The 16648-nt window shown below is 46.3% G+C and overlaps 1 protein-coding gene across 1 annotated transcript in view; it reads left to right on the plus strand.

Annotated features, from left to right (window-relative positions):
- ptprq (protein tyrosine phosphatase receptor type Q) overlaps positions 1-16648 on the plus strand; it is a 266871-nt gene that overhangs the window by 187069 nt on the left and 63154 nt on the right. Inside the window, exons 43-44 of the mRNA XM_070901512.1 lie at positions 2390-2548; positions 11734-11953. Coding sequence (XP_070757613.1) covers positions 2390-2548; positions 11734-11953 — 379 coding nt within the window. The remainder of the gene's footprint in view (positions 1-2389; positions 2549-11733; positions 11954-16648) is intronic.

Genomic DNA, 16648 nt, shown 5'->3' on the forward strand with positions numbered 1-16648 from the left:
CGGAGAGGTTGGAACCCAGAGGTGGAACAGCGTGGACAAGACTAAGGGAAGGTGGAGCACGGACCGATAGTGAGGCTGTGAGGTGGTGAGGCTCATATTGCGTACTATGAATTCCACGTAGAGAGAGGTCCTGTGGGAAGGAGGAAGGAAGGAGGACAGTAGGAGTATGTTTGAGGTTGTGTGTATGTATTGGCACATGCAGCGTAGCCTAGTCTCCAGTCGTCTCGGATCCCCTTGTCATTGGACCAAGACCTTGCTCCGTCAAGCCCATGTGGTGGCTGGTGTGCAACGGCCACCCCACGGTAAAAGAATTCACACACAGGCATCTTCCACCATTTAAAATGTGTTCATCAGTCCTCAGTACTCGTTTTTTAGTATCGAAGCAAGTCATCTTTGACCTCGAGGGACTGCCTATAATGATGATTAACGGCATCACAATTGTAAAGATATCTCAAGAGATCGCATGGCACATATAAGAACATAAAAACATAAGAAAGAAATAGGAGCAGGAGTAGGCCATTTGGCCCTTCAAGTCTGCTCTGCCATTCACTGAGATCATGGCTGATCTTCTACCTCAACTCCAGTTGCCTGCACTATTCCCATATCCCTCGATTCCCTTAATATCAAAAAATCTATTGATCTCTGCCTTGAATATACTCAATGACTGAGCTTCCACAGCCCACTGATGCAGAGAATTCCTAAGATTTACATCCCTCTGAGTGAAGATATTGCTCCTCATCTCAGTCCTAAATGGCTGACCCCTTATTCTGAGACTGTGGCCCTTGGTTCTAGACTCTCTAGCCAGGAGAAACATCCTCCTTGCATCTACCCTGTCAAGCCCTGTAAGAATTTTGTATGTTTCAATGAGATCACCTCTCATTCTTCTAAACTCTAGAGAATATAGGCCTAGTCTACTCAATCTCTCTCCTCATAAGACAACCCCCCATCCCAGGAATTAGTCTGGTGAACCTTCGTTGCACTCCCTCTATGGCAAGTATATCCTTCCTTAAGTAAAGAGACCAAAACTGTACACAATACTCCAGCTGTGGTCTCATCAAGGCCCTATATAATTGCAGTAAGACGTCTTTACTCTTATACTCAAATCCTCTTGGAATAAAGGCCAACATACCATTTGTTCTCTTAATTGCTTGCTGTACCTGCATGTTAACTTTCAGTGATTTGTGTACAAGGACACCCAGGTCCCTCTGAACACCAATATTTCCCAATCTCTCACCATTTAAAAAAATACTCGTACTTTTCTATTTTTCCTGCCAAAGTGGATAACTTCACATTTCTCCACATTATATTCCATTTGCCATGTTCTTGCCCATTCACTTAGCCTGTCTATATCCCGTTAAAGCCTTGTTGCATCTTCCTTACAACTTACATTCCCACTTAGCTTTGTATCATCAGCAAACTTGGATATATTACATTTGGTCGCCTCATCCAAATCATTGATCTAGATTGTGAATAGCTGGGGCCCAAGCACTGATCCTTGCGGTACTCCACTAGTTACAGCCTGCCAACCCGAAAATGACCCCTTTATTCCTACTCTCTGTTTTCTGTCCGTTAACCAATCCTCAATCCATACTGATATATTACCCCCAATCCCATGAGCCCTAATTGTGTTCAATAACCTCTTGTGTGGCACCTTATCGAATGCCTTCTGAAAATTCAAATACAGCACATCCACTGGTTCCCACTTATCTATTCTACTTGTTTCAACCTCAAAAAAGTCTCTAATAGATTTGTCAAACATAATTTCCCTTTCATAAATCCATGTTGACACTGCCCAATCTTATTATTATTTTCTAAGTGCCTTAATAATAGATTCTAGCATTTTCCATGTGGTACAAATATATTTATTTGATGCATTTAATATTTTTATGCAATAAATATGCCCTATCACCTAACTAAATGTTAATTTTAATAGTCCTTGAATTTAAAGAAAGACTTTTATATAGCGCCTTTCACAACCTCAGGACCTCCCAAAGTGCTTTACAGCCAATGAAGTACTTTTTGAACTGTAGTCACTTTTGTAATGTAGGAAACGCGGTAGCCAGTTTGCACACAGCAAGCTCCCACAAATAGCAACATGTTAACATCCAAATAATCTCTTTTTTGTGATGTTGATTGAAGGATAAATATTGCCCAGGATACTGGGCATAGCTCCCCCGCTCTTCCAAATAGTGCCATGGGATCCAAAAGACGGCACCTCCAATAGTGCGGCATTCTCTCAGTACTGCACTGGACTGCAGTGTTAGCCTAGATTTTTATGCTCAAGTCTCTGGAGTGGGACTTGAACCCATAACTCAGTACATAACTATAGTATTTACAATCTCAATATTATTTCAAACAATGATTTTAATTACTCCCTTTTTCTCCACAGCTCCACCTAAACCTAATCTCAAACCAGCTGCTGCTTTCGACAAAAATGGAATACTGCAAGTCACTTCCACAACTATTACAATCAGAATGCCTGTATGTTATTTCACAAATGAATACGGTTCCATCGAGAAAATCCAAGTAATCGTGACTGAAATAAGAGGTAAGAGTTTATGATGTTTTCCGAACTTTGTTGAAGTGTCATCAATGACAAATATAAGTAAAATGAGGAAATTCATTAAAATAAAATTCAGGTCTGACCTGCATTTATAACAGTTCATCAATTTGCCTCAATTTTAAACAGAGTAACATTGTGTGAGCTAGTTCTGATGATGGTACTATAGGGCTAATTACCTGATCAGGCATTCCCAGTGAGGAATGATGCTATTTCAGAGCACTGGCCAGGAAATGGTGCACACTAAAAATGTCATCCCCTAGTGCTCTCAGCACTTCATGAGCTACAGTAAAAAAACCATCAGTGTTAGAGAAGCTATGCTAGGTATTCGGATTCTCACACTGAACGAACTAATTTGCGGTCAGCGGCGAAGCAAAGGTGTTCAGTGCTAGCTCCAAAGAAAGCTGCCCACAAAGATCTTGCAATCCCTGTGGCGTAAAATTTGCCTTTTTACACGTTCAGTTGATTTCAGTGCTCTGTAGTGGTAATCCGTAGTGCGATGTTGCAGTGACATCAACAAGCTGCAGAATTCTCACAGACAGAAAACCAGGAAATGAGAAGCTGCTTTTATCCGGACTTTTAAAAAATGTTACAAAGAGCGAAATAAAGATTGGGACTCTCGCATGGGAATAAGGTAGAAGCTGAAATATAATGAGCAAACTTTTTATTAAAAGTTTTTAAAAAAATGTCATTTTTATCATACTGGAGAAATTTGACACTCCACGAATATAAAAATTAATTTTTCAGTGCCCATATGTTTGTTTAGCAGTCAATACGCTGCTAAAACCCAAGTTACACCTAATCCAACAAGGCTTAACATTTAATGGTGTATTTAACAACGATATTACTGCAAAAAAGCCCAAGTTTTTGTCAGTTTGAGACGGGGGGTTGGGGGGTCGTCCACAGCGCAGCCAGTGTCACAGAAGTGAATGACTGACCGCAACTTCTGGATTTCTGCATTTAGATGCACATGTGCTCAATCCTGAGGTTGTAGTCAGTTTCAGAGGGGTAAAGATGGCGAACATTGTTAGTTCGCCGTCATTATCCACAGCAAATTCCATGCTGTGTTGAGAATCATGCTTCATTTTTATTCTTGAATTAAAGACTCCATTTTGTGGGTAAAAGGCAGCTTCCTCAGCAATTTGCTGAAATAGCTAATATCTGGAGAATGTTAGTCAAATCTGTAAGACTGGTACCACTCTATGGCCCCAAGTTTCCACATGATTTGCTCCTGATTTTTAGGAGGAACTGGTGTAGAACGGAGTATCTTAGAAATCGGAATTCTCCACATTTAGTTTTCTGCAGTTCTAGTCAGGTAGAACAGTTTCACTTTGGAACAGAATTTTTTTTTCAAAAGGGGGCGTGTCCGGCCACTGACGCCTGATTTCAAAGTTTCGTGAGTGAAAACGTACTCCAAACTAACTTAGAATAGAGTAAGTGAAGATTTTTATACGCTTGAAAAAACCTTGTCTACACTTTAAAAAATCAGGCGCAAGTTACAAATTAGGTGTCGGGAACGAGGTGGGGGGGGGTGGGCGGGAAGGGAAGTAATTAAATTCTACAATCAATCCTTAGTTATACTTATACAAATATTATACAAATAAATCCAACCTGAATAAAAATTTATAAGCAAAGAAAAGATTAAATAAACCATCTTCCTACCTGTGTGAAAGTGCTTCAGGCAGGCCTTTCAGGCAGCGGTGTGGCGTCAGTGTCTCGACGGCAGCGGCAGCAAGCAGCCTTCGAGCTGAGCTGCAGTGCTTGAGGCAGGGGTGTGGCGTCAGTGTCTCGTCTCGATGGCAGCGGCAGGCAGCAAGCAGCCTTCGAGCTGAGCTGCGGTGCTTGAGGCAGGCCTTCATTCCCCGCGAAGATGCAGCACCCGGACGGACTTGAGGCCATTCGGCCATGGGATTGCAGCGGCGTCGGTGGCTGGCCGGGAGCCGAAGAAAGAACAGCAGCAGCCTTCGAGCTCTGAGGGGGACTGACTGAGGCCATTTGGACAGGGAGAGGCAGCCACATTGACATCTTTATATTTAAATTTGCAGAATGGGTGCTGCATTGTCAACACCACATATTATGCAATGGTTTGCTTCCTCATGCAAGAAATTCTTTGTTCTTGGTGGACGTTGATCCATTGCAAAGTTGAATTGGCACTTTTATTTCTCCAAACACACAGTCCTTAATTTGCAGGCACCGGTTCTGCAAGTTTAGCCGTGAAAAGCTGAACTCACTGATTTCAGCAGGTGATTTATTCAGCAGTGCTGCTAAAAGCACTCCCTCACACACAGAAATATCAAGAAAATTAAAATACAAGCCTTTGCAGGGGTCCAAGAAACAAATCTTCACTTTTTCTGCAGTACTTTTAAAAATGGCCGAGTGCCAATGTTTACTTCAGACTGCGGGTGCGCGAACGCTCCAACGCGCACGCGCAGGGTTGCCGGCACCAAGAAGCCTCATTTCAATTGTACCCGCCCCCTCCTACTTACAAAATCGGCGCGAGTGGTAGGCTCCGCCTCCTGTGCGCCGCGCCAAGCAGACATCGAGCTCCAAGGAGCTCGAGAATACCGCACTTTTTTTCCGGCGCCGTTTTCGGCGCGATAAACAGGCGCCCAGCTCTGAGGTGCACCTTTTTCGCCGCGTGTGGAAACTTGGGGCCTTTGTATCTACGATAGATCTGGAAACTTCTGACCTTCTCAGATGCATCTATTTATTTAACAACTAAATGTTTATTTTTTTCTATACTTGATCCAGATCTTGTTGAATGGCGGAGCAGGCTCGAGGGGCTAGATGGCCTACTCCTGTTCCTAATTCTTATGTTCTTATGTTCTTAGGTAACCATCATCATAGGCAGTCCCTCGGAATCGAGGAAGACTTGCTAAACAGTCCAATACAAGAACCACAGTCCCTGTCACAGGTGGGACAGATAGTCGTTGAGGGTAAGGGCGGGTGGGACAGATTTGCCGCACTCTCTTTCCGCTGCCTGCGCTTGATTTCTGCATGCACTCGGCGATGAGGCTCGAGATACTCAGCGCCCTCCTGGATGCACTTCCTCCACTTAAGTCGGTCTTTGGCCAGGGACTCCCAGGTATCAGTGGGGATGTTACACTTTATCAGGGAGGCTTTGATGATGTCCTTGTAACGTTTCCTCTGCCCACCTTTGGCTCAATTGCCGTGAAGGAGTTCCGAGTACTTGTAAATAGATACAGTAGTTTATGTCCTCATAGTGGTATCAAGTTATTTTTAAACTTGGTTGGGGGTGAAATTCCAATGCGCCCAGTTTGGGGGCGGTAACATTCAGGAGGCGGAACATTTTGTGCCAGGCGCGAAATTCCCACCCCGCTAGCTAAATTCGGGTTACCGCCCCTGAAAGAAAATGGAGCACAAAATAACGCTCTCCACTTCCTTTCTGGGGCAGTACTGGGGCAGACAGTTTGGGAGCGGGGCACAGTGCTACGCACTGGGCCACGTAGCTCTGCCGCGCAGGAGGAGATCTTCTCGTCATTAAAGAGAAGGACCCAAGCTGCAAACTCTGCAGAGATGAAACGGTCCTCCAATGGACCACCGGGGAGTGGGGTTGCCGTGCCGTGCCAACAGCCCGGCACTCAAACAGAGTGCCGGGTTGACCGATCGCAGCACGGATCCCGCGTTCGAAGCGCCAACTGAGCGCAGAAGAAAGTGGGCAGATATGTTTTTAGCATGGCCGACACCTTCCCTTTAAGTTTTGCCACGCGAGTGGCCTGCCACACGGTTCACGTCCCCTGAAACTGTCACGCAGCACAGCTTCAGTGGGCGATACCCAATTTATGGTCTGGGATGATTTAGAGGCTGCAACACACGGTGATGGCATCGTCATTGCCGGCGGAGCGGGGCACCACGGGTTACCGGCACTGCTGTACTCTCGCGGAATTTAGTGGGAGTCATTAGCGGCACTGCGCTCGGGTGAAAATTCTTTTGTGCCCCGTTAGCGCTCCCTGGGCACGCCACATTGTCCGCATGCCAAACACGAGACTCCCAAAGCAAGCGCTCTACTCGGAACTCCTTCATGGCAAATGAGCCAAAGGTGGGCAGAGGAAACGTTACAAGGACATCCTCAAAGTGCAACATCCCCACTGACACCCGGGGGGGTCCCTGGCCAAAGACCGCCCTAAGTGGAGGAAGTGCATCCGAGAGGGCGCTGAGCACCTCGAGTCTTATCGCCGGGAGCACACAGAAATCAAGCACCAGCAGTGGAAAGAACGTGCGGCAAACCAGTCCCACCCACCCTTTCCCTCAACGACTATGTGTCCCACCTGTGACAGGGACTGTGGTTCTCGTATTGGACTGCTCAGCCACGTAAGGACTCATTTTTTAGAGTGGAAGCAAGTCTTCCTCGATTCCGAGGAACTGCCTATGATGATGATGATGATAAGCGCTCCCTCAAACGACCCGAATTTCTAGGCCTTGATCTTAGCTGAAGTTTTTAAAAGGAACGCCTATTTTATGACTCAATTAGAGGAAAATTACACGTTGCATTTAAGGGAAAGCTAGATACGTACGTGAGAGAAAAAAAAATAGAAGGATATACTGAGAGGGTTAGATGAAGTAGGGTGGGAGAAGGCTCATGTGGAGCATAAACAGAGGCTTAGACCAGTTGGGCCGAATGGTCTGTTTCTGTGCTGTAAAATCAATGTAATTCCAAGTAAAATTCACTGGTGTAGGTTGAAAATCATTACATTTTTGAAAATTTGTTCTGAAGATATGGGCACTATTGGGAAAGCCCATCCCTAGTTGCACTAAGGGTATATACTGTAGGACTTGAGTCACATGTAGGCCAGACAAGGTACGGGGGTGGGGTAGGATTGGCAGTTTTCCTTTAAGGACAATAGTGAACCAATTGCATTTTAAATGAAATAATGTCAGCTTTCGTGATCATTTTCTGCCTACAAATTACCAGTTATATTGAATTCAATTTCATGACTTGCCATGGTGAGATTTAAATTCACAACCTTTGGGTTGTTAGTCCAGTATCATACCTATTAACGCTAGAAGTATTTTAGAAGTTGGAAGTATACCTATTTGCACACTGCCAAGAAAGACATGCACACCCACCACAAGACCTGCACAGATGCATCTAACTCTATATTCTATTAGAAATTGACTATTATGTGAAAATCTGTGCTGTTAGAAAGACCTGATGACAATGATGCACAAGAATCATGTTTAATGCATCATAAACCAATAATGGTATTTTTGTTCATTTATTAATTTTGTGCTCATCTAGGTGAGGGATGGTAGTGAAAAAGCTTCTCATTTTAGGCACACAGTATCAGGACAATTTGAGGGAGTTTTACGCTGTATCTCACCAGGCTATACCTACTCAGGAGGGCTTCACGCTAATGATGCATCTCAGGCATATGCTCTGAAAAGCATCCTGACTGCACCAGAGTAGCATTTTCCATTTCCTGCACTGCCATCATGCGGTTTATGTGAGTGAAAGTGACAGTTTTTGTTGAGTTATAGCCTTTTTAATCTTCATATAAGAAAGCAGGTTTTGTTTCATGGCATTGTACAAAATTAAGCTAACAGACATCCAGACTGTTGAAAAGTAGAAATCCATATGTACACTTTGTGTACGTTTTGTATTATGTCAATTTACATAAGTTCTAATTTGACAAATGATTTCAAAAGTAGTAGTTCCATTGTAGTGCCTGTCATAATAGAGTCGATCTAATATTGTACATAATCTGAGTTGAAATAGAGTATACCAAGTATCGGTTTAAAGCTTTTCACATTGGCCTAGGTGTGAGTGATTCCATGAAGACATTATAAGAACATAAGAATTAGGAGCAGGAGTAGGCCATTTGACCCCTTGAGCCTGCTCCGCCATTTAATAAGATCATGGCTGATCTGATCTTGTGCTCAGCTCCAATTCCCTGCCTGCTCCCCATAACCTTTTACTCCCTTATCGCTCAAAAATCTGTCTATCTCCACCGTAAATATATTCAATTACCCCGCCTCCACAGCTCTTTGGGGCAGAGAATACCACAGCTTTATGACCTTCTGAGAGAAGAAATTTCTCCTCTTCTCAGTTCTAAATGGGCGACCACTTATTCTGAATCTCTGCCCGCTAGTTCTAGATTCCCCCACGAGTGGAAACATCCACTCTGCATCCACCTTGTCGAGCCCCCTCATTATCTTATATGTTTCAACAAGATCAGCTCTCATTCTTCTAAATTCCAATGAGTATAGGCCCAACCTGCTCAGCCTTTCTTCACATGACAACTCCTTCTTCTCAGGAGTCAACCAAGTGAACCTTCTCTGAACTGCCTCCAATGCAAGTATATCCTTCCTTAAATAAGGCGACCAAAACTGTATGCAGTACTCTAGCTGTGGCCTCACCTATACCCTGTACAATTGTAGTAGGACTTCTCTGCTTTTATACACCACCCCCTTACAATAAAGGCCAACATTCCATTTGCCTTCCTGATTACTTGCTGTACCTGCATTTTGTGTTTCATGTACAAGGACCCCAGGTCCCTCTGTACTGCAGCATTTTATAATTTCTTGCCATTTAAATAATAATTTGCTTTTTTATTTTTCCTGCCAAAATGGATAACTTTACACTTTCCCACATTATGGGCCCAAGTTTCGGGCCGCGCCTAAAATGGCGGCAGAAAGTGCGCCTAAAAAAAACGTACCTATTCTCCGGCTCCCTGCAGGTCCTCTGAAGCCGGGTGCAGCGCAGCACGAGATGTTGGGGGCGGAGCCAGGTCCCTGCGCTGAAAACAGTGCCGCGACCTCTGCACATGTGCGCTGCAGTGGGCGTGCATGTGCAGTAGCTTCAGGCGCCCAAAGCTGTGGGAGGGGCCCGAAGCATGCAGCCCCTAGCCCTGGCCGAATGGCCTCACTGGGGCTGCGTGAATAAGGCTCCTCCCACCAGACTCAACCCTGCTGCCCCCCCCCCCCCCGCCGGCGACCCGACCTCCGCTCCCCCCCCCCCCGGACCTCCGCGACTCTCTCTCCCTCCCCCCCCGGACCTCCGCGACTCTCTTTCCCCCCGCTACCCCCGCGCGACTCTCTCTCTCCCACCCCCCCGACCTCCGCGACTCTTCCTCCCCGCCCCCGGACCTCCGCGACCCCCCCGAGACCCGACGCCACCTACCTGTAAATTCAGCCCGAGGTCTTGGGCCCGGCCGTTCAGCCTCCTTCTCTCCCTTCTCCCCCCCCCCCCCCCGCCCTCTCTCCTTCCCTCCCTCCCTCCCTCCTCTCTCCTTCCCTCCCTCCCTCCCTCCTCTCTCCTTCCCTCCCTCTCTCCTTCCCTCCCTCCCTCCCTCCTCTCTCCTTCCCTCCCTCCCTCCTCTCTCCTTCCCTCCCTCCCTCCTCCCCTCCCTCCTTCCTTCCCTCCTCTCTCCTTCCCTCCCTCACTCCTCTCTCCTTCCTTCCCTCCCTCCTCCCTCCATCTTCTCTCCTTCCCTCCCTCCCCCCTCTCCCCCCTTCTCCCCCTCTCCCCCCCTTCTCCTCCTCTCCCCCCCTTCTCCTCGCCGCTCCTCCCACCCCCCACCCCTCCTCCTCCCCCCTTCTCCCTCCCACCACTCCACCCCTCCCCCTCCCCTCCTCCTCCCCCCCCACCCCTCCTCCTCCCCCACACCCCTCCTCCTCCCCCTCCCACCCCTTTCTCCCCTTTCCCCCTTTCCCCCGCCCCCCACTTCTCCCCTTCTCCCGTCTCCCCCTTCCCCCATCCCCCCTTTCTCCTCTTCCCCCCACCCCCCTTCTCCCCCTCCCCCCCACCCCACTTCTCCCCACACCCCTTCTCCCCCTCCCCCACCCCCCTTCTCCCCCTCCCCCCACCTCCCTTCTCCCCCTCCCCCCCACCTCCCTTCTCCCCCTCCACCTCCTTCTCCCCCTCCCCTCGCTGTCAGAAACACAGACACTGACAGACAGAGTGAGAGACACACGGACAGACAGACAGATAGAGACACTGACAGAGACACACTGGGGGGGGGGGGGGGAGCCGTCCCAGCATGCTGTTGGAGGACTCTCGGTGCTGCAGTCGGTAAGTGGAAAATGTTTTATTTATTGATTTTTTTTTTAAATTATTTTTTAATAAATTTTTTTGATTGATTTATTGGTTGATTTATTGATGTATTTATCATTTATTATTGATGATGGCTCTTTATTTGTAAAACTGAAGTGTTTAATGTTTGTAAACTTCCCTTTAAACCCCCCACCCCCATTCCCTACGCCTAATTTGTAACCTACGCCTGATTTTCTAAAGTGTAGACAAGGTTTTTTCGAATGTACAAAAATCTTCACTTACTCCATTCTAAGTTAGTTTGGAGTAAGTTTTCATTGCCTAAACTTTGAAAACAGGCGTAAGTGGCCGGACACGCCCCCTTTTGGAAAAAAAAATTCTGTTCCAAAGTGAAACTGTTCTAACTGACTAGAACTGGAGCAAACTAAATGCCGAGAATTCAAATTTCTAAGATACTCCATTCTAATCCAGTTGCTCCAAAAAAACAGGAGCAACTCAGGCCGAAATTTGGCCCCTATACTCCATCTGCCAAATTTTTGCCCACTAACTGAACCTGTCTATATTCCTTTGCAGATTTTTTGTGTCCTCCTCACAACTTGCTTTCCCACCCATCTTTGTATCATCAGCAAACTTGGCTACGTTACACTTGGTCCCTTCTTCCAAGTCGTTAATATAGATTGTAAATAGTTGGGGTCCCAGCACTGATCCCTGCGGCGTCCCAATAGTTACTGATTGCCATCCCGAGAATGAACCATTTATCCCGACTCTTTGCTTTCTGTTAGTCAATCCTCTATCTATGCTAATATATTACCCCAATCCCGTGAGCTCTTATCTTGTGCAGTAACCTTTTATGTGGCACCTTATCGAATGCCTTCTGGAAATGCAAATACACCACATCCACTGGTTCCCCCTTCTCCACCCTGCTCATTACATCCTCAAAGAACTCCAGCAAATTTGTCAAACATGATTTCCCTTTCATAGATCCATGCTGACTCTGCTTGACTGTAATATGCTTTTCCAAATGTCCTGCTACTGCTTCCTTAATAATGGACTCCAGCATTTTCCCAACGACAGATGTTAGGCTAACTGTTTTATTTCTGAGCCTCAGTTCATCTCATAGGTTCGCATGTAACTCAATTAATGTTGGCCAATTTCTTAACAGCTGTGATTGATGGAAATATTTCGACATGGTATGATGCTTATGTAAGGAAGCCAAAGCCATATTTTGCGAATGAAGGCTTTAAAAATCCACCATGCAGTGGAACAAACACATACAGAGAGAATGCTAATGAAGAAACATATACCATTGGAGCTGAAAAATCATGTCAACACAATGCAGTGAAAATTTGCAATGGACCCCTCAAACAAGATAAACAGTACTTGTAAGTAAAATGTAAAATATTGGTTTTGATTTATTTTGCTGTATATTTGTCAATAGAATAGAAGTGGCATCATTACAGTGACGTTCATATTTATTTATAAGATATTAGCAGAACATAAGCAGACAGGATTCTCTGGCCCCGATATTGGTGGGCTTACCACCCGCTGTCGCCAACTGCCGCTGAGTTTTGCTGCCGTTTTCCTCTCCTTGCCATTTTCCACTTGGACTGGAGCGAACGGGAGGGGAGTACCGCCGGGAACCGCCCGCTGATGTCCTCTGGCGGCCAAGTAGCGTAAGTAGTCTCCTGCCCACCGAGCTGCCAGATTGGTGCGGGCGGGAGTGGGCACCAGCCGGGGGAAGGACTGCTGCGTAGAGGCTGCTCTAACCCCGACAGTAGGTATGAAGACCTGCAAGAAAAGGTTAGTGAACATCTTTAAAACATTTTTTCTGCTGCGACTTACCTGGATGGGATCCCCTGAAGGTGTTCCGGTAGGTTTTTTTTGGTAATTTGTTTTTACTTTTCAGGGTCTGGGCACGACTCCATCCTCGGCAGCACTTGGGCGGCAAGCTCATTTGCCGCCGCGATTGAGAGCTGCCGCCCAAATTGACGACGCAAGCCGTTATTTGGCCGACGGGCGATACTGTCACCTCATTTAGAGGAATCATCCTAGCAAAGTACTGCCCCGGCAAATGGGTGGGCCTTGCAGCTTATGAAAACTGGGGTCCATATTTTCTTTGCAATGTAAAGTTTGTGTTCTTTGCTGCTTACTCATTATCAGTGCAGTTAAATTTTACTGCTATAGCACTGGGGATGTGACAAGGACAGGGACATCTTTTTATATATATATATATATATGTGAGTATCAAGTGCAGTCATTGAGATGCAATTTAAGTTGGTTTCATTTGTGCTTAGGCCCAGCAGCACTAACCGAAGCACCTTGGGTGGCAATATAATAGAGCACTACTTTATTACCATTAGGTCATTCATCTAAAGAAATGCCTGCACCGATTCTTATTGCTGACAGGGCATGGGTTCCAAATGGCCATTTGTGTTTTACAACTTTGTGCCACCTTTGTAGTTTACATGTTGATATAACTGCCTAGTGATGACTATGCAATTATTTCTCCTCAACTTTCCAAATTACAAATAGCAGCAGTACTCCCCAGCATGCTACATTTTTGGATATTTACTCCCAGCCCACTCCCACATGCGAGCCGGTGTAGATTTACCCACTCCATATCAAGGTAATTTGTTATGAACTCACAAATCCATCATCACCATATTTTGCCGTACTGGTAAAATCACATTACTTCATGTGATTTTCCTCCAGTTCAGAAGGCAGTGGAATAAGCACTGAATAAATTAGGCTGTAGACAGTAAATGGATAAGTGAACAGAACTAATGGCACGCGGTATATATACAAGAGTTACAGGCTAAACCATCCCTCTTCAGAAGATAGAAAATAACTAAACAGTCATGTCTGCTGCACTAAACTTTAATGTGAACTGGCATAAATTATCTAAATATTAACCTTACGTGGCAGCTCACTGCTGATCTTCCTCAGAGTCTTTTTGGCACATCTATTTCATACTTTCAAAATTTGATTGGAATAAAGGAAATTTAAATATGTTTTCTAAAACTCAAATCAAGCATATATTAAAACAAAACCCACAAGATATTTGTATTAGGCACAAGTTTCGGACTCCCGCTAGAACGGCGCACATTGGAGAGGCCCACCTAATTTATAGAACAAAAATTGCGCCGAATACTTACCTCGCGATTCTCCGATAGCTGTAGGCCCATTTCCAGGTCGGCGCAGCGCAGTAGGAGCTGCCGAGGGCAGAGCTACAGCCCTGTGCCAAAAACAGTGCCGGCAGCTGCGCGCGTGCGCAGTAGCTCCCGGCCCTCCCAGCGCGTCCTGTCTCCGGGCGACGACCCTATCCCAGGCCGAAGGGACGCCGCCCCTATCCCGGGCTGAGTGGCCTGACGCATCTTACCTCGTCGGCGGGGCCTGCCCGCCCGGCATCTCGCTGGGGGCGGGCCCCGCCCGAAGTCCCCCGAAGTCATCCATTGGAGCCGGCGTCAGCAGCGGCGGGGCCCGGCATCGGCTGTGTGCGGGCCCTGCCCGAAGTCCTCGGCAGTCCCCGTTCAGCTCCTCCCCCCCCCTCCCCCCCCCCCCCTGTTCATCTTCTTCTCACCCACCCCCACCCCCCCCCCTCCGCCCACTGTTCATCTTCCTCTTCTCCCCCCCCTCATCTTCCTCTCCACCCCCATTCATCTTCCCCTCACCCCCCCGTTCATCTTCTTCTCACCCACCCCCCCCCTCCTCCCACTGTTCATCTTCCTCTTCTCTTCTCCCCCCCCTCATCTTCCTCTCCCCCCCCCCATTCATCTTCCTCTCCCCCCCCCCCCATTCATCTTCAGAGTGTAGTGTAACAAAATTTGCAGATGACACAAAGATTAGTGGGAAAGCGGGTTGTGTAGAGGACACAGAGAGGCTGCAAAGAGATTTAGATAGGTTAAGCAAATGGGCTAAGGTTTGGCAGATGGAATACAATGTCGGAAAAAGTGAGGTCATCCACCTTGGGGAAAAAAACAGTAAAAGGGAATATTATTTGAATGGGGAGAAATTACAACATGCTGCGGTGCAGAGGGACCTGGGGGTCCTTGTGCATGAATCCCAAAAGGTTAGTTTGCAGGTGCAGCAGGTAATCAGGAAGGCGAATGGAATGCTGGCCTTCATTGCGAGAGGGATGGAGTACAAAAGCAGGGAGGTCCTTCTGCAACTGTATAGGGTATTGGTGAGGCCGCACCTGGAGTACTGCATGTAGTTTTGGTCACCTTACTTAAGGAAGGATATACTAGCTTTGGAGGGGCTACAGAGACGATTCACTAGGCTGATTCCAGAGATGAGGGGGTTACCTTATGATGATAAATTTAGTAGACTGGGTCTTTACTCGTTGGAGTTCAGAAGGATGAGGGGTGATCTTATAGAAACATTTAAAATCATGAAAGGGATAGACAAGATAGAGGCAGAGAGGTTGTTTCCACTGGTCGGGGAGACTAGAACTAGGGGGCACAGCCTCAAAATATGGGGGAGCCAATTTAAAACCGAGTTGAGAAGGTATTTCTTCTCCCAGAGGGTTGTGAATCTGTGGAATTCTCTGCCCAAGGAAGCAGTTGAGGCTAGCTCATTGAATGTATTCAAGTCACAGATAGATAGATTTTTAACCAATAAGGGAATTAAGGGTTATGGGGAGCGGGCGGGTAAGTGGAGCTGAGTCCACTGCCAGATCAGCCATGATCTTATTGAATGGCGGAGCAGGCTCGAGGGGCTAGATGGCCTACTCCTGTTCCTAATTCATATGTTCTTTTGTTCCTCTTCCCCCCTCCCCCCCATTCATCTTCTTCTCCAACCACCCCCACCGTTCATTTTCTTCTCCCCCCCACCCCCTCTTCTCCTCCCCCCCTTCTCTTCCCCCCCCTCTTCTCTTTCCCCCTCTTCTCTTCCCCCCCTTCTCATCTCCCCCCCTCCTCTCTTCTCCTCCCCCCCCTCTTCTCTTCCCCCCCCTTCTCATCTCCCTCCCCTCTCTTCTCCCCCCCCCCATCTTCTCCCCCCCCCTTCTCCCCGGTGCTGCAGTAGGTGAGTAGAAATATTTTTTTATTTATTGAGTGATTTTTTAATTTGTAATTTTTTTATTTTTTTTGATTGATTTATTGGTTGATTGATTGATTTATTTATTATTGATGATGGCTCTTTATTTGTAAAAGTGAAGTGTTTAATGTTTGTAAGCCCCCCTTCCTCCCCGCCCCCATCTCTCGTTCTCTATGCCTGATTTCTAAGTGGAGGCAAGGTTTTTCTGAGCGTACAAAAGTCTACACTTACTCCATTCTAAGTTAGTTTGGGGTAAGTTTTCGCTGCCTAAACTTGCAAAACAGGTGTAAGTGGCTGGACACGCCCCCTTTTGAAAACAAAAACCTGTTCTAAAATGAAACTATTCTAACTCACTAGAACTGGAGCAAACTAAATGCCGAGAATTGCAATTTCTAAGATGCCCCATTCTAAACTAGTTGCTTCAAAAAAATAGGAACAACTCAGGCTGAAACTTGAGCCCATTGGAACTAAATTGCTTGCCCCATCTCTCAGATGGTCATTACAGCTGTAACATCTGTTCTGGAGCTATTTGTGTATCAAAACAAGCTGGGTCATATTCTGTAAGTGAGTTTAATTATTAACCACATATGTGCCATGACAAAAAGAAATAAGTCAATAACATGATACATCATAGAGAAAAAGTACTGAATTGTTTGACACAGTCACCTGCATTCCAAAAGTGCAAATCACCTTCGATAATGTTGTCAAACATGAATGTCAATAAGCAATATTGAATTTTGTTCCATATAAAACTTCATAGTCTGGTAGTAGATTGTGAGAGATTTGTGCTTGGTGAATTATTTGTTTAACAACTTTTAAGAGGCTTCTGTGCCAGAATATACTATTTCTAGCAATGTGCTGTAGTAGTATTTTTTCTGTTGGTATTCTAAGTAACAGTATAATTTGACCTCAAGGTACTGTTCAGCTGTCGATTTGCTCAAATCACTCCCTCATTTTTGTCTTTGTTGCTCTTGTTCCCAGTAAAACACTTTCACCCTGGTCGTTCACCCTGGTATGGCTCCAATATTCACTCCCTCAAG

Source organism: Pristiophorus japonicus, chromosome 15, assembly GCF_044704955.1.
Source record: "Pristiophorus japonicus isolate sPriJap1 chromosome 15, sPriJap1.hap1, whole genome shotgun sequence".
Classification (NCBI taxonomy): domain Eukaryota; kingdom Metazoa; phylum Chordata; class Chondrichthyes; family Pristiophoridae; genus Pristiophorus; species Pristiophorus japonicus.